The 26,998-nt window shown below is 38.6% G+C and overlaps 1 protein-coding gene across 1 annotated transcript in view; it reads left to right on the forward strand.

Moving 5' to 3' along the window:
• The window catches only part of tmtc2b (transmembrane O-mannosyltransferase targeting cadherins 2b), a 105,953-nt gene extending 89,952 nt beyond the window's left edge, over positions 1 to 16,001 (forward strand). Inside the window, exons 9-12 of the mRNA XM_037683447.1 lie at positions 5,378 to 5,459; positions 7,283 to 7,397; positions 11,858 to 11,921; positions 15,515 to 16,001. Of these exons, the coding sequence (XP_037539375.1) occupies positions 5,378 to 5,459; positions 7,283 to 7,397; positions 11,858 to 11,921; positions 15,515 to 15,694 (441 nt within the window). The 3' untranslated portion in view covers positions 15,695 to 16,001. The remainder of the gene's footprint in view (positions 1 to 5,377; positions 5,460 to 7,282; positions 7,398 to 11,857; positions 11,922 to 15,514) is intronic.
• Positions 16,002 to 26,998: the final 10,997 nt, after the last annotated feature.

Here is a 26,998-nt window from a genome sequence, read left to right on the forward strand (position 1 = left end):
ATCTATGAGGTATTGTGAAGAGGAAGATGCAATATGCCAGACCCAACAATTCAGAAGAGCTGAAGGCCACTATCAGAGCAACCTGGGCTCTCATAACACCTGAGCAGCTGCACAGACTGATCGACTCCATGCCGCGCCACATTACTGCAATAATTCAGGCAAAGGAGCCCCAACTAAGTATTGAGTGCTTTACATGCTCATACTTTTCATATTCATACTTTTCAGTTGGCCAACGTTCCTAAAAATCCTTTTTTTTTTTTTATTGGTTTTAAGTAATATAAAAATTTTCTGAGATACTGAATTTGGGGTTTTCATTAGTTGTCAGTTATAATCATCACCATTAAAAGAAATAAACATTTAATATATCAGTCTATGTGCAATGAATAAATATAATATAGAAGTTTCACTTTTTAATGGACTTACTGAAATAAATCAACTTTTTCATGATATTCTAATTTTACGACCAGCACCTGTATATACAGTTGTCTCTCAAAACTTCACGGTTTGACTTTCGCGGACTCACTCTTATGTGGGTTTTCAACATAAGATTGTACACATTGTTTCCCGGTGGCCTGACTGCTCAATGATCACTGAGGGGGCAAAGGTGGGGTCTGTCTTTTCAAATAAAATGTATTATTATTATTATCAGTTCTAGGTTGTACTAAGACAGTTCTACTTGGAATAAAGTCACTCAGTTTGAGCAGTAAAAGCTGAAAACATATTTCAAATAGGAGGGAAATATTGTGGAGGAGGAGATGCAGGACAAGGTCCAAAAAAGGGTAAAAGTTTACTGTCTAGCTAAAAACATTTTTCCTTTGGCCCCAAAAATGATGTAAATATGTTTAAAAGCCCAGAGGGGTATGATTTGATATTGGAATTTCTGGAGAAAAACTTCTCCCTGTCCTGCATTTCATGCATAGGAAATGAGAACTTTATGATATATTTTTAATTCTAAAATCATAGTTTTTTTTGTACTGAACATGTGCCAATATAGATATTATTTATTTAGTGTTTAATTATTTTGTGCCTAAATTAATTTGAGCTCCATCACCAACCTAGATTGATTTTCCATTCTGCACTCTGATTACCATCTAAGCAAGTGCTGGCAGCACAAACCGGAAGGCACTTGTAAAATTGATGTGGATTTGTGTAAAAGTGTCAGTGGAAATCTAAACCTAAATAATGCCAAATCATGAGTAAAGACAGTCTTAGGGGGTAAAGGAATTATTTAAGCTAAGCTAAGATAAGATAAGCTAAGATAAGCTAAACTAAGTTAAGCTAAGCTAAGATAAGAGAACTTTATTGATCCCGCAGGAAATTGTTGTGCCAGAGTTTCAGTACAAAGAAACATACACAAAGAATCACACAAGATATATAAAAAATAACAAAAATATAAAAAAATAACAGAGAATATAAAAATACCAACAATTCAGGTCTAAAATAGGTCAGGTGCAGACAGAAACATTAAATTGTTTACTGTAGTGCAGGATTTATTTAATTGTCTTAAGGGGAAAGGAGTTGAAAAGTTTGATAGCCACATGGAGGAAGGACTTCCTGTGTCGAAATAATTTTGACACAGGATTTCGATACATTTCAAATTTAGGAGAGTGTTAAGGCCGGCTGAAATGGGCTCAGGGAAGATGGATATATGCGCTTTGAAGAAAATCTCATTTCAAAGGAATTTGTTATTGATTTGAGAGGAAGAAAGTTCAAACATGCAGGGATGAATCTGGGTAAATCATTTTTCATGATGAATGGTAAAAAATTGAGCTTTTATGATCCTCTGGGTTCAAATGATGTCATGAAACCGAGTTGCTGGAGTCTGTGTAAGAGGCATTATTAAAAAGATTATTTTTCCTTTATTGAAAAACATAATACTTGTATCTATCGATGCACATCACTAGTACATGCATGCTTTTTCTCATTGCGTCTGTTGCTGCTGCCTCATGTCAGCACCTTTTAAGCATGATCAAAAGCAGTACAGGAAGTTGACCTGGCCTCTGGCTCTAAATCATCCTCTACCACCATCCTCCCCATGGAACAACTGTAAGCGATGAAGACACTTCAGATGCTGTCAAGGTTTTGAGGTTCAGATCCCCACAAGATGGGTAGGGAGGGCTGCAAAGATGAGGCTTAGCTGCAGGGTCAGGGGGAGGTGAGGTGCTGATGGTGAAGCTGAGCTGGTAGCTGATTTATGAAGGAGAAAGCAGCTTTGTGATTTGTGGATAAGTGGAGGACAAACTAGAGGAGAAAAGGAAAAGCTAATCACAAAGATCAGTACCGCTGCCCTTCTGTTCTGACCCCTATACGCCTCTGCTGACACCACAGGGCAGCGTGATGGATTTTAAGTGACATGCACACACATCACTGTTCAGTGTTGTGTTTGGGCACTGGGATTTTAGAAATATTGTGTTCAGACGTGTTCCTGTCATTTCATTTGCTAATGGGATGCAGGCTTTCACCTCTGCATCTGCAGTTTGCCTGATGTTAACAGGAGATACAAGCAATCAGGAAAACCCCAATGAGCTCAGAAAGTGTGTTGAGAGAAAGATACAGTGTGCAAAAAAATGAGTTGACCAGAATAACAAGTAGATGAATTTTATTGTTCATGTGTTTTCAGCTCTCTCATATTGATAATGGCCTCAAGGTGCAGTTTAAGAAAGTAGAACTAATCCAGAGAAAAACAACACTCCCACACACCGTTAAACTTGCAATAGGAATATTTTATTTTAGAAACATTTCAATGACTTGGCCCTCATCAGGAGAACCACTTACAACCATTTAGAATCCATCCTATTTAAGGAACAGGCTTGAAAGTTCAACCATTCACATTTAGAGTATCCAAATGTTTAAACTGTTACAGTCATTCATAGTATTCACAGCAAAACAATACAAAAGCATGCATCTTATTTTCTGTTGTCATTTTTCTTTGAAGCCATGTAAAACAGACCTCTGAATTATCCAAGCATAGGAATGGTGCATAACTCAAGGGATGAACCACTGACTACAGTAACAGAAAACAATAAAATGTTAATATATTTGAGGGGGTTACTAGCAGCTTGCAGATCAGGACATATATTTACTTTTCATTTGGTGGGAAGCTGTGGCTGGGTGGTTAGAACAGTCGTCCTCTAATGCAAGAGTTGGGGGTTCTATTCCACCAGCAGTCACATGCCAAAGTGTCCCTAGGCAAGTCACTAAACTCCTCATTGCCTCCGATGTGTGTCCCATCAGTGTATGAATTTGATAAAGCACTGATTTTTCTTTGTAGAGATCTAGTAGAGTGCTGTATGAATGGGTAAATGAGGACACAGATTGTAGTGTAAAGTGCTTTGAGTGTCTTGATAAAATAGAAAAGCACTATATAAGTACAGTCAATTTACCATTTGTTTAAATATATCTAACAAACTAAGACTTAAGATACTATAAACACCTTTTACACAACACCTTTAAACAATGCTTGACACATCTTCATCCCACTTTGAAAAATATTAAAGGTAATTAAAGTGGCAGCACAATGACAAAGTTGGTAGAGCTATTGTTTCTCAGCAACAACGTCGCCAGATCGAATCCTGGCTGGGGATCTTTATGAGTGGATTTTGCATGTTCTCTCCATGCATTTGATTTATTTTTCAATTTATATGCTTTCTTTTGTAATTGTCTACTGTTGTCATCATTCTTTGTTTAAATCAGATCTCTTGTAAATGAGTCCTCGAGGCTCAATGAGACCGACATGTATAAATAAAGGTTGAATGAATGCACGTGTGGATTTTCTCCAGATACTCTGGTTTCCTACCATAATCAGTAACACACACACACGCACACACACAAAACTTGAATTTTAATGCCAGTTCAATTGTACACCCACATGGATAAAACAGCAAGTTATAATCTGAACATTTTGAAAATAAGGAAAGTCTTCACTGTCAATGAAAGCATGTAGCTGTGCACTACTGGAACATGCTTTCCAACAAATTGCCCCACTGGGAACAAAAAGGCTCAAGATTAATATCTTTTTTAGCATTAGCAAATAAAAATTATTGAGATGTATTTATTTGTTTGTTTGTTTATTTATATATGTATGAAATCCCCATTTCAAACTACATATTATTAATATACCCAGTTGTATTTAAAAAAATACAATAAAATTCATCAACTCATGGCCGCAGCCCATTTTAGTCTGTGAAAACTCAGTTTGATACACAGATGTAAGTTTCTGTCAGTATTTAAGCATCTGGCCATCAAAGGTCTTGTACAAAAATATACAAAAGTGATACTTTAAAATCAGTTTTTGGGACCCATCAGTCCAACGTGCTGTTTATCAAGCATATGTTTAGCAGAGCCTTGATCATTCCGCTCCATCAAGAGAAACCGCCCTCAGATATTTACATTAGAAAATTATGTTTATCGAAGCTCCACACACAGAAAAAGTTGTCACTTCACTAAGTATACAGTCATTAATATTACACTGTCATGAATGAGTATGTGTTTATTTTTTCATGGGACTGGTTTGATGTACAGCCTTGTCTATAACCCTGCTCCTTTCATCAAGCCTTTCAACTTCTCCATTTAATTGTTTAAATCATTCATGAATGTTTCAGCACATGCTGATGTATGCTTTAATAATGCATTCACTTTTAATGATGAATGCCCATTGGTGACTGTTGATCAGATGGCATGTGTTGCCCTACTGCAGGCACAAATGTGTCAGTCTTGGTTGCCACTTCTGTTGGTCAACTGCTCTGGTCTGTTTCAACTTTGATTGGTGACATGTCACAGCCTACTGGGCGTGAGGGGAGCACTGGTGGTCTGCATGGCCTCAACGATTTTTTTATCCTCCTGTGCTGTCCTCCCAGTATTGGTTCTTTCATATTGCTAAAGGCTGAAACAACATTGTACACAGATAAAACTTCTATAAATATGTGTGCTCCATATCCATAATCATGTTGTAAAATCTATACTCTTGTTTCACTCTCCGTTCCTTTCTGCAGCACTTTCCTGTTTTGCTTGCTGCCTTGTTTTAAAGCGGTCAGGCCACACACATGGGCAATTGGCGGTTATGTTCTGGAAGTGTTATTTGCACAGATAAAAGTGTGTAATGAATAAGCCTTTGACCTGCCTGGGCTTCTAGGCCAAGTAAGACACTGAGCACTCTGTCGGACGGCTCACATGCTTGAAAGAATAACACTTGTGGTCCACATTTTTCATGTCTGTTTATTAAGATTTATTGGTCAAACTGGTCCGTGGTAGAGAGAGGGGACATTAGGTTTACCCAGAGGTATTTTAGCTGTTGAGCTGAGTGTGGTATTTTTATAATGAGCAGTTATAAGAAGTGGTTGAAGTAATAATGATAACGTTTTTAATCCTTCTCTCTCAGGGGCAGAAAACAGAAGCCGAGAGGTACTTCCTGAAGGCCATCCAACTCGATCCCACAAAAGGCAACTGTTACATGCATTATGGTAAGATTTGTATTTTCTCTTTCAGGGCGACATCTCCTGACTCCTTTCTTGCATCTCAGTTGTCTGATTTGCCTGTGTGAGATAGGGTTGTGAAAAGGTTTGTGCACAAAGACAGGAATTTGCATGTTTTAGTAGGTTGTTTGGACAGCAGTCCTAGCTGACCCCCTTTGCTACTTCTTCCTTTAAACATCCTCAGTTTGTACAATAATTTACAAGAAGAAAGGATGATTTCCTTACATTGTTCGCTTTCATTTGATGAAAATGCAACAATTTCAACATCTTTTTGGACTTCTAGTATTTCCCTGTGATCCACACATGGGACAAATTGCAGAACTAAATCATAGTTGTAAATGATATTTTTGGTCATTGTTTTGGCTCAATAACCTTTTTTATATATCCTCTGTAAGGTTGTCTTTCTGAAGCTGAATTTTAGAGTAAACAGATGTGTCACCACAATGTTATTCCTCAATCAGTACACTGAGTTATTGAAGATTTGTGGATGGTTTGTTGCAGCATTGTATGTATAATTTGTTAGATAGCTTACTGCTTCACACAAGCAAAATTGTTTTAGAAAAAGAGAATAAACATGCTAGAAATATAAATCAATTAGGACAGAACAAAGTTCAGTCAGGTCATCTGGACGGTTTCTTTTTTTTTTTCCTTCTTTTTTTTTTTTTTTTTGACGTTTCATCCTTCATCCATCCGAGGAGCCACAAACAAACTCAGTAGAGTTGAACTACTTTGTCTATGGCTGCCTCAGAGGAGTCGACAGGGGAGAGGGTGGGCCCCAGAAACCATCTTATAACCAGCAAACTGGTTGGTCCACTATAGTTTGTTTGTGGCTCCTCAGATTGATGAAGTCCTTTGGATGAAGGATGAAACATCTAAAAAAAAAAACATCCAGATGACCTGACTGAACTTTCAGATGTTTACCTGGATTACTGAGCATAAACTTTGATAGGACGGAACATATTTTACCAACTGAACATTGGTTTTCTTTGCATGCATCTTTCTATTTTCCTTTACGTGCTTGGCTCTGGCTCAACAGGGTAACACATTTGCAGACATTAAAATGTCATACATGTTATGCACCGTTTAAAATTTTATATTAAGTTACATATAACTCCTAACTAACATCCTAACTCACTGTGTGTATGTGTGTGGTGGTATAAACTGTTAATACAGCCACCATGGGTCAGTGTAAGGTTTTTTTTTTTTTTATGTGTTTGACTTTTCTTTCTTAACTACAATTATTTTTTACTTATCAAAACCATCAAACGCTGCAGAGGTGTTTGTAACAAATTAATTTTATAATCATGCATGGTTTAAGAATGTACTTTGCATCTCACCTCTGTTCTACATGTTATAGCTGCAGTATTTTCTAGTTAATTTTCTTGTTTTGGGGGTGGTTTAGCATCCTGATATACTGATGAAGGTAACTAAAGTCAGCAGGGTAATAATTCTTCCCATTTTTAGCCTTTGCAAAGGCATGAACTTCTTGGTTCATGGCCTTGTCGGGCTTCCACAATCTGCACATCAGGCACACCTGTAATATAACACATACTTTCTGCAAGAAATATTTTCCTTCAGCAGAAATGCATCTATCAAGGTCAGCTAATCTGAACAAATGGCTCCTGGAAATAACCATGGAGGGATGGCTTGTTGCACTCATATCCAGTGTTTCAACATATTGTTACAGGGGAAACTAGACTGCCCCTGTAGTTGTGCCAGAGTCAACATTATTGCATGGTGTATCCCTCTGTGCCTTTGTGGAGATCTGTTAGTGTTTTAACAGTGTTGACGTTTTTCTCTTGCCCTGTTAGGTCAGTTTTTATTGGAAGAGTCACGGCTGCTGGAAGCAGCAGAAATGGCAAAGAAAGCTGCACGCCTGGACAGCGGGGAGTTTGATGTAGTCTTCAGTGCAGCCCACATGCTCAGGTAAAGGTTTCATTAGAAAAATGTTTTTTATTGTTTTTTAATTTCTTCTGTTCATGACATCTACACATAGCCAGTATTTTATTCCACATAGAAAATATGGATGGGCTATTTTTCTTGGCAAGGTGGAAAAGGCACTGAATATGAGACAGTGAAGTCTACTGTCTGCACGGTTTATCCATGGGCTTGCACTACTCCTCAGCCTGAGTGATTTACTTGGCTCTATTTTCTAAAACTTCTCTCACGTAACGGTGGAAGACCAAGAACTAGAACTGATGCTTTAACTTAGAGCTCATTGCAGCTATTTATTCATAAGCTGTCTCCTCAAACCTTAAATATATCTGCCTATGTGTCTCAGTGGGTTCTTGTTAAGACTTGAAAGTATGTTTTGAAATTAGTGCAAAGTTTAGTTAATGAGCTTGAGTAGAAAAGCCCTCATGCTGTTCTGTTTGTGAGGCCATGTGCGGAAATGTGTAAACACTGTAAAGCAAAGTGCCAGCTTACTAATGCTGTTCCCCTAATTGAAAAGTGTTTTAGCCAGCAGAGAGATCTTTCTTTAATCTCATTATGCCTCAACATTTTGATGATGCAGTATCTATACCGCCAACACTTTCCAGTATAGAGAACGTCTTTCAGGGTTCAGACCCCTGGCAACTAAAGAGACTTTTAAGCAGTGTTTTTGTTGAACTCATCCCTGTCTGCTTGGCATGGGGGCCTATTCCTCTCCAGCTCATGCGCTTTATGTGTTTGTCTTGGACACAGACATGGAAAGGCCCTTGGATGATGTGAACACAAGTGAACCTACACAGGAGAACAGACGGGATTGCAAGGAGAAATCAGAAGCTTGAAAATGTGTGCATGCCTATTTATTACCCTCTTGAGCTTCTGGTTTTTGTAGTCGGTTCACAGAGGCAACAGGTCCAACCCAGACATCCCTCTCCCCAGCAACAATTTTCAAAGTTCAAGGTGACTTTATAGTAATTCGCATCACATGTGGTACATGAGGTGGAACAAAACTGTGTACTCAAGGTCCAAGTTACACCCAAAAAATAGCAATAATTTAAACTACAACAAAAGAAACAGTATACAACAATCTAAGATATATGCTAAACAATAATAATATCGTATAATGCAGTGTATTAAACAGCAGCCTGAACATTTTCAACTTGTTTTGGGGGAGATCTGTAGATGTTTCCAGACCAGAGAATCCCTCCAGCAACTCCTACCAGTGTGAAAAATTAGACATCTGGTAAAAGAAAATCCTTAATAAAATTATAAAGTCCGAAATTATAAAGTGTACATGGCAAGGGAACAAAAAAGTTAAATGGTCTGACAGAAAGGTTGGAGTGAAGCTAAGGGCAGCTGCCCATTGCCTTTTATCCAATGATGTTAGACACCATTAATGAAATATATCCTGTCATTGTAATTAAATCAAATGAACCAGGAAGCACAGATCTGTCACGGTGAACTTCTGAGGCTGAAATATTTACAACTTTAAGTACCGGTATGTATTTAATAAAATAATTACTGTAAACACAGAGGCTCTTAGGAGCTTGGTAGGGCTTAGAAACTTATTTATTTAATAGTTGTGTCAAGAAACCAGTTGCTGCACATTATAGGGGATTTTGATATATCTGGACATCATACAATGAGGCTGTCCCATATGGCTGGCATGGCACAAATCAGGGACGACTGTGAAATACCCAACCCTGTCAGCCAGCTACCGCTGAAAGGCTCTGGTTGCAAGGAGCTCCAGTGTGATGAGGACTTTTACTGGCGCCAGCACACAGCTCAAACAGGATCATCAAAGAATGTGAGCCTGGTGAGAACGGAAGTGCCTCTCAGACAGTTTACAGGCATTTAATGCACCTCAGCTGTTTGTGAACCTCACAGGTGTGCGGTCACTGATGTGTGTTTACATCTACACGTGACACAAATTAGAATTAAGTTGTTTGGATCATTTTTGAGGTGTTATATTTTATATTGTATGAAGTTGAATGTAGTTCAGTTTCATTAACAGTCTTTAAAACCATAAATGCGCAAACCCATGAACAATTGTTGTGTTTAAATACCACTTGGGTTCAGGAAACTGAATGGAGTCATATTTTGTTGTATTTAGGTGAGTTTTAGTACTTTGCAATTTGATGCTGTGGACTAAAATGTTTTATTTATTTATTTTGTAGAGGTAAGAACATTCTCATGACAGGTCAAAAGTTTACATATACAGTAGTCCCTCGCTACTTTGCGGTTCATTTATCGCAGACTCACTCTATTGCAGTTTTTCAAAATAAGATTGGACATGACACACAATTGACTGATTGTTGGATGAGCTGCACGATCAGCATGGAATTTTTATTTAAAATAAATTGTTTAAAATTATTTAGCGCCTGCTGCACATTTGTGCAACCCATCCTGCAAGATATACTTCCTGCTGCAGCTAATCAGCTGTTCTCGTGCAGAGCGGAGAAGTGGGCGTGGCCAAGAGCTCTTGCAGGTGGCTGAGAGCAGAGGAGGCAGGGAGCTGAAATCACGACATTCTGGTGTCGTTAAATTGCTTCAGTTTGGTTCAATTGTCTCAGTTAGGTTCAATATGGGGAAGACTGCAGACATAAAAACAGAAGACCATCATTGACCCTCCATAGGATGAGTAAGCCACAAAAGTTCATAGCTAAGGAGGCTGGCTGTTCACAGAGTGCTGTGTCCAAGCATATCAATGGAAAGTCTAGTGGAAGGGCAAAATGTGACAGTAGAAGATGTGCCAGCAAAAGAGATGATTGTGGGCTTCAGCAATTATCAAACAGAGAAGATTCCAGAATCTGGCAGAGATCCAGAAAGAGTGGAATGAGACGGGAGTCACAGCTTCAAAAACCACCACATTTAGATGCATCCGGGAGATGGGCTACAACTGTCGGGTTCCTCTGTCCTCTTTTCCGATGAAAGTAAAGTGTGCCTTCCATTCGGAAATCAAGGTCCAAAGGTTTGGAGGAAGAAGGGTGAGGAACAGAACCCATACTGCTTGAGGTCCAGTGTGAAATATCCACAGTCAGTCATGATTTGCGGTGCAATGTCCGGTGCAGGTGTTGGTAAACTCTGCTTTCTTAAATCCAAGGTCACTGCAACAGTCTACCAGAATGTTTTGGAGGATTTCATGATTCATTCTGCTGAGGACCTGTATGGAGATGCAGATTTCATCTTCCAGCAGGACCTGGCCCCTGTCCATGCCGCCAGAAGTGCCAAAACCTGGTTTGATGCCCATGCCACAGTGTTTGACTGGCCAGTCAACTCACCAGACCTAAACCCATTGAGAATCTATGGGGTATTCTCAGGAGGAAAATGAGGGGCACTAGACCCAACAACAAAGAAGAGCTGACAGCAAGCATCAAGGAAATCTGGGCTTCCATAACTCCCAGTCAATGCCACAGGCTGATTGCCTCAATGCCACGTCGCATGGAGGCAGTGATTAAGGCCAACCGAGTATTGAAGATTGACATATCGTTTTGAAAGTACCATATTTTGATTGAGTTGTTGTGATCCTAATGTATTTCTTTTTTTCCTGCAAAAACTGAGTAGTGTAGGCCGATTTCTTCACAGAACTTTAATTATTTGAAATCCTGTTTCCGTGGATTTCATGAGCTGGAAGCCCAAATTATGTAAAAATAAACAAATAAATACTTGAAATTACTAAAATATTTGTTATTCTTTGACACGATTAACCCAAAATTTGATCTAAACACACAAGGCAGTTTTATATCATGTCATTATTAAATAAATCAAATCTCTCCTTGGTCTGTGATGAATCAAACATTTTGGTGTTTCAGTGCATTCAATCAAACATAAATCCACAGTTTTGAGGTCACTTTGATCTAAAACTACACACTCTGTGATCTTGTTATAGACTGACATTCTAAATGAAACTGAGGTCCCAGCAGCTGTGTAGTCTTTGATCTGGGCAGTTTATGTGGCTCCTTATCCTACCGTCAATAACCCTGTCCTTTTAAATAATTTACAATTCAGCAATTGTTCCCTTCAGTAAAAGCCTGTAATATGTGGATTATAAAGATTATTTTGGGAACGTCTTGGTGATGAAGATGTGAATTTGCAACATTCACCTTGTCTGTATGTCTTCAGTGATCAACAAAAATGCACAGTGATTATTCTTCATCCACACTGGCTTCTTAATTTCTTACAAGCACTCTATGAACCAAATGTCCTGACCTCAAAGTTCCTTCCATTAGAGCAGGAAATGTTCGTTGTGCACCACTCAGCACAGCTGGTATCAAGTGAAAGATGCTAATGAATGAGAAACCTACTGGATCAGCTTGTCCCATCCCCCTTGTTGTTTCCTCATGTTATTTTCTCACTGACCCCTGGGAACTAGTAAACACATTGGGTTCAAGGCCTCATCCGAAGCCAGGGGTAATAAAAATGAGTAACGGTTGCCTCTCTCTGTTTTCCCTTTTCAGACAAGCCAACCTTAATGAGGCAGCTGAGAAGCATTACAGACAAGCAGCAAGTCTGAGACCAAATGTGAGTAAAACTTTGACCTACTATTCCTACTCATTACTATTTACTTTGATAGACAGAGTGCAATCACAAACTGGGTGGCTTTCCAGTATCATTACTGGCTACTCTGCCTCCTCACAATAGGATCCCTTGTCAGTGGAGTGCAGAATAATGAAGTCTAGGTTTTTACTGAGCTCAGAAGTTTGCCTGTGCACCATCCATCAACAACTTCAAAGGAGAGGCCAGAGTAAGCAGATTGGAAAGAATAATGATAATAGCACTCAGTCAGGGGACTGTGACATCTTGAAAATGGATGGATTCAGTCTGTAAGAGCTCTGACAGGATGTGTCAAGGTATTTAGGTGAAGGCTGCAGACAGTGGAGGTATGTAAACATGTGGCTCTCCTGTGTGTTCCTGTGTCATTGTTACTAAAAGGCAGCTATAGATAAATGATCAAATATATCTTGACATTGTTATACAGAAACCATCGGGAGTGGTGGTGCAATGGTTATAGAAGGTGGGCCAGTGATCGAAAGATTGTTACTTCAACTCCCAGTACCGACAACACCAAAATGTGGGTGGGATAGGTGAAGTACCCACACCTGCCTCCACCCTCATTTACCCAACTCTGGGCCCTTGAGCAAGGCCCTTAACACCCATCATCTGCTCCCCCGGGCGCCATAGATGGCAGCTCTCTACTCCACACAGAGGGCTGTGGTAGCTCAGTGGTTAAACATAATTGCCACGTCTTTGTGTGACTTAGTTCGCTGTGGCCACCCCTGAAGAAGGGAGCAGCTGAAAGAAAAAATGCTATACAGAAACCATAGTTTGGCGTTTTATACAAAAACCCTGAAATAATATTCACAAATCAGACCAACAAAAGTTTGTGAAAAACTGAGGTTAGGGCTTCACATTTCCACAGAAGCCATAAAGCTGATCTCTCAACCCACTGTTGTTCAAAATGTCCACATGGAATCAAACTTTTGCCAAAGTATCATGCATTATTAATATCTAGTTAATCCCAAAGGGAAGATTAGAAGTCTTTCCTCATGTTGCAGTTGCTAAAATCAATATAAGTGAATCTCTATTTTTAAGCTTATGTTGTAGACTAATATAACAGTGCAGGGTTTTAAATTATGTTAATAACTTGAGTAAAGCCTCAACAAAAAGACAGCTAAAGCTGTGTTTTACAAAAAGGAAAACAGATTAGTAAAATGAATGAATTTTTTTTTTTTTAAAGTTGCAAAAAGACTTTGCGGACAGATATTAAATTTTATTGTAAAATCACAGAATGTGCATGTCCTGCAATGCATTGCATCATTAAAATATTAGAGGAATAAGGGGAGTTCATGTGCAGCAAACTAAGGAGTTGTCTTGAGTAACTTTAATCATGAGGCCTTCAGGCAGCACTGCATTAAAAACAGACATGGTTCTGCAGAGAAAATCTCTGCACGGACTCAGAAACATTTCTGAAAACCACTTTGAGTGAGCACAGTCCGTCTCTTCGTGTACAAAACTTTTCCATGCAGTCTAACATTTTTAAATACTATTCAGAAAAGAGCTGTTTTGTCCTGACCCAGTCTTGTTTAGTGTGAATTGAATTCAAGCTGAAAGGTGTTTGGACAAATAAATATAAATTTGTAGTTCATTTTTGAAAATGATGGATGTTACAGTCACCAAGATAGAGATAGACTACGTTCACCTCACACAATGGTTTTGAAGGAGCTACAGTACAGCAGCTGAAGGAACGTATAATAAAAAATTGATTTGCAAACGTATTTTCCTTTACAGTAGTCCCTCGTTTTTCGTGGGGGATCCATATCCAGAAGCCCTGCGATAGGTGAAAAACCGCGAAGTAGGAATAGTAGTACAAGTAGTCGTTTATTTTAGTGTGTATATATAAATATATAAAAATTATTTTTATTTTTTGCAATATTCTAAGCAATGTTTCTAAACTCTAAATGCTCTAAAAAAAAAAAAGTGCAGAATGTCATGACTTCAGCTCTTTGCCATGGCTGCACTCTGCGGTCTTGGCCACGCCCACTTCTCCACAGCAAAATGGAGATCACAGAGGAAGGAGGAGGAGCTGCAGGAGGACGTTTCTCCTACAGTGTGGACTGCACACAGGTGCTAAATAATTTAAAATAATTTATTTTAAATTTAAAAAGTCCATGCTGATCGTGCAGCTCATCCATCTGCGATAGAGCAAGTCCGTGAAAAAATGAACTGTGAAGTAGCGAGGGACTACTGTATTCTTATTTAAACATTATTTGGTGCACCGACCTATTTAAAGATGTTTTTACTGGTCCGATGTTCCTTTTTTTCACAGTTTTTATGCTTTATATGAATTTTCAAAACCATATCCATGTAATTATCATTAAATAATATCATATAGTGGCTGCAGACATACAGTATTTATGTCCAGATCCAAACTTAGATTTATTTAGTTCCAAATTGGCCACATTTGTTTTGTTATTTTTTTCAATTATATCTTTTACCAAAGAGCTAATTTAAAATCATGATATTTCTTAGTTTGCATTATTTTTTTGTTCTGTTCTGTCTGATGTGACCGTGTTCACTTCTTCTCTTTGTTAGTTCATACCTTACCACAGATTGACTCGTAACTCTGCAGCACATTTCTGTTTTATATTAGGCACATATGTCCGCTGGGCCTGACAGACAGAGAACCTTTTCTTCCATTTAAAGGATTTATTTTCTTAGTTCTTGGTTAGAATCGATTGCTCTCCGCACCATAAAACAATTGTCCTTTCAAAGTTTTCAAATTCAAATTTGTTCTTTATCCATACAGACTACTATATAGTTAAATCTAAATAATGGGCTTGTGTCATAAAACATCAGTAAATTTGCATATGATTAGTGCAAAGCACATCATCGTATAGCAAAAGAAAAAATTACAGCAAAAAGTTACCAGCATTGTAGAAAAAGCTGGAAGCACTAGTTTTTCTGAAGCCGTTTTATGGAAAAATAATAATAACCTACAATTTACAAATTTAGTAAAATCTCTAGGGCAGTACCATCTCTGCAGGATAACAGTTTGTTTTCCACATTTTAAACCAAAATGGTGATCAGATGTTGCCCCTCCCTTGGCCTGCATACTTCATGGTCTTGACATGATTGCACCCCAGGCGCTCCTCCTGTACTTATGTCCCCATGACTCACTCTTCTCACTGATTACAATTTTTACCCATTGGCACCAGCAGGAATAAACATCTCAACCCACTTCAAAGTGGCCGTTGCTCCCTCTGACATCTATGGCCACAGACCAGACACGGGGATGTGCAAAACAGCTTGGTAACCAAACTCCAAACACAGTTTGGGTGATCCAACAATGATGTAGAGCCACCTAAGAGGCTCATGATGACCCAATGTTCCATTACAGTCAAAAAAGCTTAATAATAGATCTTGATTTAGTCATCAGCTGTGATTTTGTCTTATTTCTGGTCAGTAAATAAGTATCATTAAGCTGTGTCCCAGAAAAATGAGCATTTGTGTTTATTCTTACTGCAACTACTTCTCTTAAATAAGGAGTTACCGTAATTTGACTTTGTTTATCACAATGGTTGTACCTCAAAATGACCCAGTTTTGTTTGTTTCAGTACCCTGCAGCCCTGATGAACCTTGGTGCGATCCTGCACCTCAACGGGAAACTGCAAGACGCCGAAGCCAATTACCTCCGGGCGCTTCAGCTGAAACCGGACGACACCATCACCCAGTCAAATCTGCGTAAGCTGTGGAACATCATGGAGAAACAGAGCCTGAGGACCACGAGCCCCTGAGTTAGTTCACCCAGCCCGCTTACTCGCCATCTGCATGCCAGACACGAGGAAAAAACAGCCAACGCGCTCTGCATTCCTTTTACTCATCCAAGAGAGATAGAAGAGGCTAAGGGAGGATATTTGCAGAGACACCATGACTGCGCCGCACAGGCTCTCCTAATCACTGCTGAGCTCTGCAAACACCTCTGGCCAGCAGCTTTCCACAATATTACAGTTAGTCAGGCACTGTGTGGGATCTGGACACTAAAACTTTCTTCAAATGTATTGCTCCTTTTTTTTTTTTACTTTTAGAACACGTGAACCTGAAGGCCACAGTTATTCCAGCAGCATGAGATGAAATGAAAAAAAGATTGAAAATAATCTTGTGTAGCATTAAGAGTTCGTTCTGTCAAAACTTAAAAGATCATCATCATGATCAACATCATCTTAAATTCTAACTTATTCATTGTTACATTTTTTTTTTTTTTACTTTTTCTCAATGGGTCATGATTTGCTCATGAGATTACACTTTACATAAAAGTAGTGCCGTAATTGAGAACCATAATCTGTGAAAACTTGAAAAAAAAAAGGGAAATTTATTTATGCAGCACAACGATGGCCTCGGAAACAGCATGTTTTAGCAGACAAGCAAAAATGAGAAATTTCAGTGTCATTCTACTTTGTGTGTTCATTAATGTAGAAGTCGTTTTTATTGTTGTCACTTCTTGTTTTGCGCTGCTTAAAAGGTCACCGTGGCTGGTTTTTAACCTACGGAAACAAGCTATTAATGCAATTATTAAGCCATCTGTCTAACAAAAGGCTTCAGCTACACACTTCTCACTTTTCTACAAATTAGGGTTTGCAAACACGAGTCGGATGAGTTCTTCTAGCCAAAATGCAAAAGCTGTTTTGATGCCCAACTTTTAATCACAGAGCAGCCATTGGTGGTGCTTTTTAATGCCTTTTTGTTGAAATCTTTTATTTTTTTGTATTATTGAATTCTAATATATATACCAAATGTATAGTATATTAAAATCCATGCAGCAAAAAATAAATGAAAGCTCAGCTACTGAGCGAGTTTGGCTTGTTTCGATACTGTACAAGAATTTACAGTATTTTCAAAACTTTTTTTTTTTGTCTGATTTGTACATAATTTGTGTAATTCCCATTTAACTGTTTTATCATCAGCATTAAAAAGGGAAACAACACCTTCAGGAAAGTGAAAGTTTGTACAGTATTTGTTGTTGTTTGTTGGCCATGCTTCACCTTTGTGATTTGTCTTCGGTTCATCACTTTGTAAATGATTCCTCTGTGTTTCTTAGTAAGAGAACCAGCTGGCACTGTGTTTTTACATGTAAAGTGAAGGAAGTTAGAGGTTTTGTATTTGTCTGTGGTCATTATGAAGTGAAATTCTAAACGCACCCTCATGTGTACCCGTTTACAGAGCTTCATCTACAGTATGTTACTTGTTGCTGTCATAAAGCTCTCAACACTGTCCCGTTTTCTCTACGATGGTGAAAGGGAAATGTTAAGATCGTCACAGTTCACTTAGTTCACACACCCAACTTCACTTTCTTTTGCTCTTATGTATAAAGTGTTCATGGGAAAGTATCCAAGTTTTATCGGTCAAAAGACAGTTTTAAAAGCGTGTTTTGCTCTGTGTCTCTGCTCAGGGATCTCAAACAGTGGGCTATTGCAGAACTTTGATCACAGAGTGTCTACTAAATTAAAATTTATTTTTTGAAAGTTGTTGTATTTGTATAAATTGTCCAAATTTGTAGCCCTCTTTTCTCCCTTTTTTTTTTGTAAAATAAAAGAACAATTTGTCAGAACAGACATTTCCTTCGAGTGTTGCTTTGAATTTACAGTAACTTGAAGAATCTTGAGCTCTTTTGAGCAGATCTACGCTTCTTTTTTTAACCATCCATCCATCCATCCATGCATAAATTCATCCATTATCTTCTACCCGCTTCTTTCTCTTTGGGTTGCAGGGGTCACTGGTGCCCATGTCCAGCCATCACTGTGAGAGGGAGGTACACCCTGGACAGGTCTCCAGTCCATCACAGGGACACGGAGAGAACCACTCACTCTCTCACTCACACTTAGAAACAATTTAGAGTTACAAATCAGCCTAACATGCATGTTTTTGGTTTGTGGAAGGAAATCGGAGAAAACCCACGCATGCACGGAGAGAACATGCAAACTCCACCCAGAAAGGCCCCTGGACCGAATACACTTTCTACACTTCTGACCTTTAAGAACACAAAAGTTTGTGTTATTAAATGGCAAAGAGTGATAAAACTCAGTCTGAAGCTAGAGCTGCACTTTTAAGTGATTTTTTCCTGTCGTGTTCATGTGGGTATTAGACTTAATGGGATAGTCCTGCATGCATTGGAGCAGGTTTTACGGGGCATTTGAAGTCCTACCTTTCAAATTCGCTCAAAAGTGTCATAAAAACAAGTCAAATAAATCTCCCTTTTGATCCTTGAACAACAAAGCAGACATGTAAATATTCCCATATGGAAGGAGTAGCACAGTGTGTACATATGGCTGGTGGGTTTCTATTCCAACCACCCCCACAGTTTAGACCCCGCTGAGCAGCTAAAGCCAGTCGCTGAACAAACCAGTGTGCCTTGTGATGTTTCTCACAGGTCTGCTCCCATTATCTGAGCACACCGTGGTGTCCAGCTTTCCTTATTGCACAGGAATGTACACACTCCGCCTGCACTGTCTTGTCCACTTGGACTCTTCTTCTCAAAACACAGATGCACTTTAAGAAAATGAAGAAAAAATACAAATCTGCTTGTGCAGTCATGCTATAGAATACAGTTTATATTTTGCAATACAATACACTGGTTTTGTTTGATTTGTTTTAACATGTTAACCGTAACAGAATAAATGGTTTATTAAAGTTTTAAATTAAGACCTAGCGCTCCTTAAACAAATCTATTCCACCTGCCCTCTTTCATGTCTGCTTTCAACTAAGATCATGTGTTGAGAAATGACAGAGTTAGAACTGCAACATTGGAAAAGAGCTATTTTTTTGTGTTTTCTAAATACAGTTGGCTGTAATGGCCATCTTGCATTGGGTTTACTCCACAAGTGAATCAGCTGGAGATGTGCAACTGATGATTTTTTTTTCCCCTAAAGGTTTAATTAAAATAATTTGAATGGTTCATGACATATGTTGCCAACAAACGTAGATGATTTAAAAAAGTAGGTTTTTATAAGACCTTGAGCAATGTGTTAGTAATCCGTATGTGAGATAGTCTCGCACCAAATTTTAGATGGTCTGTCAAATACTTTAAGCCATTTTAGTGATTTTTTTTAAAGTCGGTTAGCTATAAAAGCCATCACAATTTGTAAATGAACATGAAGTCAGTACATTTGTACTTATTTGATGACTTTAGATGTTCATGATCCTTTTCAGGTCTTCTGGTAACACACAGGAACACACAGACATGAGCAAAGACAATATTCATCACTTTTCAGCTGCAGGCCATGATGATTTTTGTCTTAAATTTTATTTTATACATCGAGAAAAGGTGGAATCTGTTGCTGTGTGTGTATGCATGTGTTTGTTTATTCATTCATTCATTTATTACACTTGAAGTTAGATATAAATAATTTTACAACCTGATAAATACAGATCAATTTTATTATGACCTGATATCCAAAACCATAGAATCCGTGTCTCTTTGTTAATTTGTTTGCTTTCAAACTTTATCATTTAAAAAATAAAAATTGCATATTTTTTGCCTTTTCATTATAATAATTTCACAACCTGAAGTAACGAATTTTAGTAACAAATCACTTTTTGGTTTTAAATAAATTACAACTCAAACAATGTCCATCCATCCATCCATTATCTTTAACCGCTTATTCCATTTTGGGTCACAGGGGTCGCTGGTGCCCATGTCCAGCAATCACTGTGCAAGGGGCGGGGTACACCCTGGACAGGTCGCAAGTCCATCACAGGGACACATAGAGACAAACGAGACAAACAACCATTCACTCTCTCACTCACACCTAGGGACAATTTAGAGTTACCAATCAGCCTAACATGCATGTTTTTGGTCTGTGGGAGGAAACTGGAGAACCCGGAGAAAACCCATGCATGCACGGAGAGAACATGCAAACTCCACCCAGAAAGGCCCCTGGACCGGGGTTTGAACCAGGGACCTGCTCGCTGTGAGGCAGCAGCTCTACCAGTTGCGCCACCGTGCTGTCCTCAAACAATGTCAATATTTTTAAATGTTATTTTACCTTACTACTTTAATTTATTTGTTTTGAGTCCCACACTTACCTAAAGCTACTGGTTCTGGTCTTGTAAGTCCCAGGCTGCATGATCCAGGGCAGGTTGGGTCAGGAAGGGCATCAGGTGCAAAGGACTAGCCAAATCTTCTGTGTAAATTCACTTAATGTGGCAACAGAAGGGAACGGCCAAATAGAACAAAAAATAAGTCCCACATCTAAAAAATATGATTTTTTTCTCTCTGTTCTTTTGACTAAAGCATGTTTTATTGCTTTTTGACCTTTTGATCCCCCCAAAACCCTTCAAACTGTGCAAAAGAAAATGGTCTTACTATGCAATGATTCAGAAAATCTGCCTGCCATTATCAAGCACATATTTTGTGCTATGTGCTTATGAACTATCACTACTTTCATCTCCAGTGTCTGAGCCTGGCGCTCACGGCTCCAGACCTGTTTCTGTAAAAAGGTTTTCTGTGCGTGACGCTGAAAAGTCCTCCCTGCTGGAGCCAATGCACAGTGTTATTATTTGATAGAAAAAGCATTAAGATAAAGCTCCTGTACGAAACACCAATGCTGCCTCTTATTATTGAAGTTGTTTGATGTCAAGAAAGGAAATTGGGTTTTTTTTGTTTGTTTTTTTTTGGCTTCTTGTTAAAGTGCAGTTTGTTCTACTGCAGACTGATCAGACTGGAGATGCTGGTTCTACGTCATCAAGAAACTCATTTTCAAAATGTGGATTTCAGTCGGTCGGTCTTGTTTTAAATCTATTTTATGTCAGTGATATAATGGATTTGTCTCACAGGTAAAAAAAAAAAAAAAAAAAAAAAAGTAGACCTATGTGGCTTTGAATTATTTTTCATAATAATGCAGGTAATTTAAACAATATTACTTCCAATAAAACCACTAAAACATTTTATGACTTCCTACATAGAGTATGCTACAGGCATCGTGTCTGCAAACCTTCTGGTATGGGATGTAGACTGCAATCCTGTTTATTTGTGAACTCCTCCAGTTTCACCACATCACTGATTCAACAATGTAATCCAACGGATGAAAGGTAACTTTAATGTTCTGTAGGAATCAACAGATGTTCTAATGTTATTCTGTAGTTCCTTTTTCCTGTTTGTCAGATGAAACACTATGACAAACAAATGTGGTACAGTGATGTTCTCAAATAAAACTGAAACACAATGTATGTGGTTTTGTTATGTTGTATTAATTCCACTGTTGGATTTATGTTTTTACCTCTCCTTATACCTTCATCCCATCTCTGAAACATTATACTGCAGGTTCACCACTTACCTATGAATTTTTTTTAAAGTATAATCATCCCTTGAATGCACCACATTGACAAGATAACAATAGAAGCAGCCCAGAAATACGGTGTATAGGTTGTAGGGATGGGGCCGATCCGATCCAGTATCGGTATCGGACGATATTCAGATGTAGGTATCGGGATCGGATCAGAAGTAAAAAAAAAAGTGAATCGGTGCATCCCTAGTTGCTCATTCTTATTTGATGTAGCTTTCTTTTAGAGGTTTGTTCATTTTGATAGTTTGTTACAACTGGATTTCTGTGAAGTCTTTTTTTTTTTGTTGTTGATTCCACCACAGATACATCCTGTTTATTTTCAGCAATGGCGTGTCTTGAATCTTAAGTAGGTTTATCACGCTGTGCAAAGTTTTTTGATCACACCCTTTTTCCTGCAGTCATTGTTTTCGGTACTGTTCCATGTTTTACTGGTACATATCCTCCGTGCAACTAATTCCGATGGGATTTAGTTTTAAATAATTCTGTTTTATTTTGGTTTGAGAATTCATAGTCCAGGAGCAAATGATCTCTAAAATATCTGTCTTTTAAAAAGTCACTCAGCTTGACATCACAGTTAATGCTCAATAATCCAGGCAGAAAATTCAACAAAGTTAAGTCAGGTCGTCTGGACGTTTTTTTTTTTTTGTTGTTGTTGAAACGTTTCATCTTTCACCCAAAAAACTTCATCAGTCTGAGGAGCCACAACAAACTCAGTCTTATAAATAGTACCTTCACACCTTTTGCATGCACCTTTTGTTGCATGCTTTGGTACTTCTTGTTGTGTTGTTGGCGAGTCGAGACGGTTCTTCTCGTCCGCAGCATTTCATTGACAAATAAACCAAACCTGAACCTTAACATAGTGGGGCAACCAGTTTGATGGTGCTCAGATGGTTTCTGGAGTCCTCCCTCTCCCTTGCCAACTCGACTGAGGCAGCTGAGGCATAGTGGGTAGAGTTGCATTCGGGCCTAAATTTTACGACCCGGCCCAGCCCGAGCCCATAGGCATCGTGTCTGAGCCCAATCCGACCCGACTAGCTGACTCAAATTAGAGGCCCGAACCTGAAGCAAACCCGACATGTTATTTTAATTAAGCTTTTACCGTTTTTGTAATCAAATCAGTTTGACATGATAGTTTAAAAAAACATATTTAAAAAAAATAAGATGTAAGATTTCTTGTTTATTATAATAGCTGTTTGCTTCGGCTTTTGTTGCTTCAGACGCTGCATCTTCTTCCACCATATGAGAGCAGGGTGCAGACCTGAGCGTGCACCAGCAGGTTTCACTGTGCAGGCTTCATAAAGTGAGGTCTCCCGTTTTTAGCTTTTGTTTAATACTTTCCAGCTCCATTATGTCGCTTGTTGTGGGTCAATTGTAAGTTCTCAGATGTGTGATAAGAGCAAAGCAGGGTGAGCGGGGCCACATGTGCAATTAGTTGTGCAATGCACCAGCGCTACTCTCTTTTCACAGTCTGATTGACTGCTGCTCTGTTTTCTTTATTTCCTCGTCCTCAACATAGTAAACTTACTGTCTCCTCCTCTACAAGTAGATTAACACAGTTTTATATTGTGCATTCTCATTTAGTTTTCTGTGTGCTGTATGATTCATAAAACCGCACCACAGAAGCTCGAGCCTGACACGGCCATCAAGCACATAATTTTGGGTCGGGTTCAGGCCATAAATCGCTACTCTAATAGTGGGTCAAACCGGTTGGCCCACTATTTGAAGGTGCTATTTATAAGACTGAGTTTGTTGTGGCTCGTCAGACTGATGAAGTCTTTTGGATGAAAGATGAAACATTTCAACAAAAACGAAACCGTGCAGAGGGCCTGACTTAACTTTACTGGATCACTCCGCTTGAGTTATGAGGTTCTCGTTCAAATTAATGGATGTGTTAAAACCCTCAACAATAATAAAGATGGACACAGCATATCTGCCTTTTTATTTAGTTCAAAATTGAAGCCCAAACAGATATTTTTCAGTGCTGATATAATGTATTCTTTGGAGCCAACATCTGCTCATTTGGGACCTGGGGTTGTACCCTTGATACAAAAGTCCCACGCATACCACACCCTCCCAACTCACTAACAGACTGTGATATTTTCAGTCACAGGGTAAAATGACAGGTTTCTTTAAGCCTTAAAAAAACAGATTAAAATTAAATGTATGGGGAGTGGGGGAATGTGTATGTTAACACACAGCAGCAAGGTAAGAACTACGTAAATGAGCAAAAATCAGAGCCAGAATAAATTATCTGAAATGTATTTTTTGTCAGGAAATTGTACCATTTGTTAACAAGGAGGGGTCTTGTCTTGTGGCTTCAACTTCTGGCTTTCAGTCTTGTCTGTGGTTTTAAAACATCTTGATGGTTGAATCATCAGCAACATTGCAGCAAATGAACACGAGGTGGTCTGGTGTTCATACCATCAATACTCTGCTCAATACTCCACCAGTCTTTGTTTGATATTTTAGCTATCAGACTATACCTTCACGTTTAGTTTGCAAAACTTCTAGAGAGAAATCCAAAATGTGACATTGCTGATGTATTCATAAAGAGTTCCAGTGTAGAGGTGTGATGCCAGGCTTTACAGAAATCATTCAAATCAATGGTAGGTTTACTGCTAGGCTCACATTCTCCTGTTTTTACTTTATCACCACATGAACCAGCTACTGTAATAAACACACGTTCATGCCTGTGTGTGATCGCTCATGTGTGCTTACACAGGTGTCTTTTGTCAGCATAAAAAAAATGTTAGAGACACAACCCAGATCTCTGTGACTTGAAAACGACCACCTCTGAGGATTTACAGAGCACCATTAACAGCTAGCCCCCAGAGGCTTTCTGAACTAAACTACACCTTTCAGGATACAGTACTATATTTTTCTGTCTATACACTAACAAAATGCACTTTGTCTTCCTTCATTCAGTGATGTGGAGAAACAGTAAACCAACAAGCCGGAACAGAGCAGCATGTGTGTGTAAAATGCACAAAGCGAACATGTGTCTGTATGGGAGCCAGAGGAAGCAGGTGTCATCTGAGAGTCACTTGGATTGATTAGTTTCAGAGACATGATGCAGAAGTTAGCGGTGTAATGTCAAAACAATGGTTTCTTCCCAAGACAAATGGATTTCTATTCAGACCATAACGTTCTTTTTGCACGCTTGGAGGGAACAGACCAAAGGAAAGTATTTGAAGTGAACATGTGTGAGAGCCAATATTTGCCTTCAGTTTATTCAGGCTATACTTGCTGTCTCCAGGAGATCATTGATAAGTACTTATACTTATAACCTACTCAAGTGACCTCTAAAGAGATGATTTACAGTAACTTAATGCATACTGACAGAGGATGTCAACTCTTTGAGCAACAATCAAGTGCAGATTAACTTTTTTTGTAGCTTTGATTTGTCAATAGAGTTTAGCTTATTTTTAATATTGTGTTCCACTAATAGATTTTTTTGTGGGTGAAACTCACCAAAAGGGTCATGAATTAAATCCAAAGACTCACTGTAAATGGAATAAATGGAGGGGAGACTGCTTTGCTATAATTAAAGACCAAAAGTAGCTAAAGCCTAGCTAAGAGTATCAGAACAGTAGCTACTGACACATTTGTATTGTTAGTTTTCTCAGAATGTGATTTACTGAAACCCAGGAAGACCCAAGAGACTGAAGGTAAGAGACCATGTGCAACATTTTCAGGGCTGGACTTGGGAGGAAATGAAGTATCTGTGGAAGCAGAATGACAATAAGTGTTTTCTTTCAGGCAGAGGATCTTCTGAAAGGTTTGTAGATGAACAGAGGAGGCTTACTCTGGTTGTAGATGTTCAGGTGTGAAGAGGACCGTAAGATTCCAGTTTCCAGGAAGATGAGATTCACAGGTTGGTGTGAGTGGCAGGTCAGACCAGAATGGAGAGGTAATTGATATATGTCTCTTCTATGAATTTCTATTCATTATCTTGTGTATGTTATCATTTTTTTAAACATGTCTCTCTTGTAAACGAGTCCTCGCGACTCAGTGCAGCTAACCTGTAAAGGTTGAATGAAATGTCTATTATTCAGCTTTGTTTTCCTGAAGAACCCAACTATAATTTGAATACTTTTACTTCCTGACACTTTTTGTAGTGTATTTGTGACAATGAATGTTTTAAATTTTCTGATTTGTCCATCATGCATCTTCTCACCCTCTCATATCTCTGGTATATTAAAATCACGTGCTCTATTGTTTCAATCTCTCCACAACGTTGACAACTTTGTTTCATGTTGGTTTATTCTGTAGGCTGTATTGTTCAGTCAGTCCAGTGTGTCCAAATCTCAACCTTGTTAATAATCTACAAAGTAGCTTCTGCTTCTCCTTCTTGCTCTCATCTCTCCCACTCTTCTGTGAATCTTATAATACCATCTTCAGGGTATAATACCATCAGCGGCCGAGGTGGGTAGCAGAAAGGCAGAATGGCTGTCTCTGAGCAAGATACCTAATCCCTAATTGCTCCATAGGTGCTCAATAGCTGCCCACAGCTCCACCTGGGTGTATCCCAGGTGCAATGGGTTAAATGCAGACAACCAATTTCGTCATTGTATGGGATCATACAATGATGACAACATATAGCACTTATTTTATTTTTTCATTCTGGTCTTTCTGCCATTTTTCTTTCAGTTTTTGTTAATGATGCTTCTTGCTTCTGATTTGCTTGTGGTTATTGAAAAGTTGACTTGTTCTGTTGTTGCCCTTTTTTCTGCCCTGTCTGCTGCTTCGTTTCCCTCCACCCCAATGTGTGCTGGTACCCATAATGTAACTTCCAAACCCATCATCTGTATCATGACTGCTGTATTTCTAGTCAAATGTCTGGTCTGCTTTCTGAATGGCTGTGCTGTAAACTTCTAAGTGCAAAAGTTGAATCTGAGCAAACTATTGTTTTTAATGGTCTTCTTTCCTCTGACCACTGTACTGCTTATAATGGTGCTCACGTTTCCCCAGTGTATACTGACAATCCCAGCATCGTCCTCTTCTTCTTCTTCTTCTTGGTTTTTTATGGCGGTTGGCAAACAACATTTGGTGCATTACCGCCACCACCAGTAAGGAGTGTGAATCAGGACTAGCAAGCAAAAAACAAAAAAAAAAAAAACAAGAAAAAAAAACAAGCAAAAAAAAAAAAACTATATTCTTTTAATTAACCCCGTTACTATTAGATAACGAAAAATAATCTTAAGACTTGCATCAAAATATTTTTTCCCTAATAAGTGTAAAAGATTATACTGTTCTTTTTCTCGTTCAAGACTCGTTATCATTTCTGTTCTTTCTTTCTGGTATTTCCTACAGACAGACATTACATGTTCTATAGTTTCACTTTCCCCACAAAACTCACACCTTCCTGTGTCATGTTTCCCCATTATATGTAACGTTGCATTAAGTCCTGAATGACCTAACCGTAGCTGAGTTATTATTCTTTCCTCTACTCTATTTCTTCCAACACCTCTTCTATTTTCTCCAACCTTCCTTTGAATTCTATAGAGCCATCTTCCTTTTACATCCTCTTCCCACTGCTTCTGCCATTTTTCTCTCATTTTTCTTTTAATAATACTTTTAGTCTCTGACTTACTAAAAGATACTCTTACATTAATTTCTTTTCCCTTTGCAGAGTTTTTGGCCTTCTTGTCTGCCATTTCATTTCCTTTCACTCCTATATGTGCTGGTACCCATAGAAACACAAGAATTAACCCCATCATCTGAATCCGATATAATATTTGCTGAATGTCTATCAAAATA

This window comes from Nematolebias whitei, chromosome 10, assembly GCF_014905685.2.
Source record: "Nematolebias whitei isolate Nwh7 chromosome 10, NemWhi1, whole genome shotgun sequence".
Classification (NCBI taxonomy): Eukaryota; Metazoa; Chordata; class Actinopteri; order Cyprinodontiformes; family Rivulidae; genus Nematolebias; species Nematolebias whitei.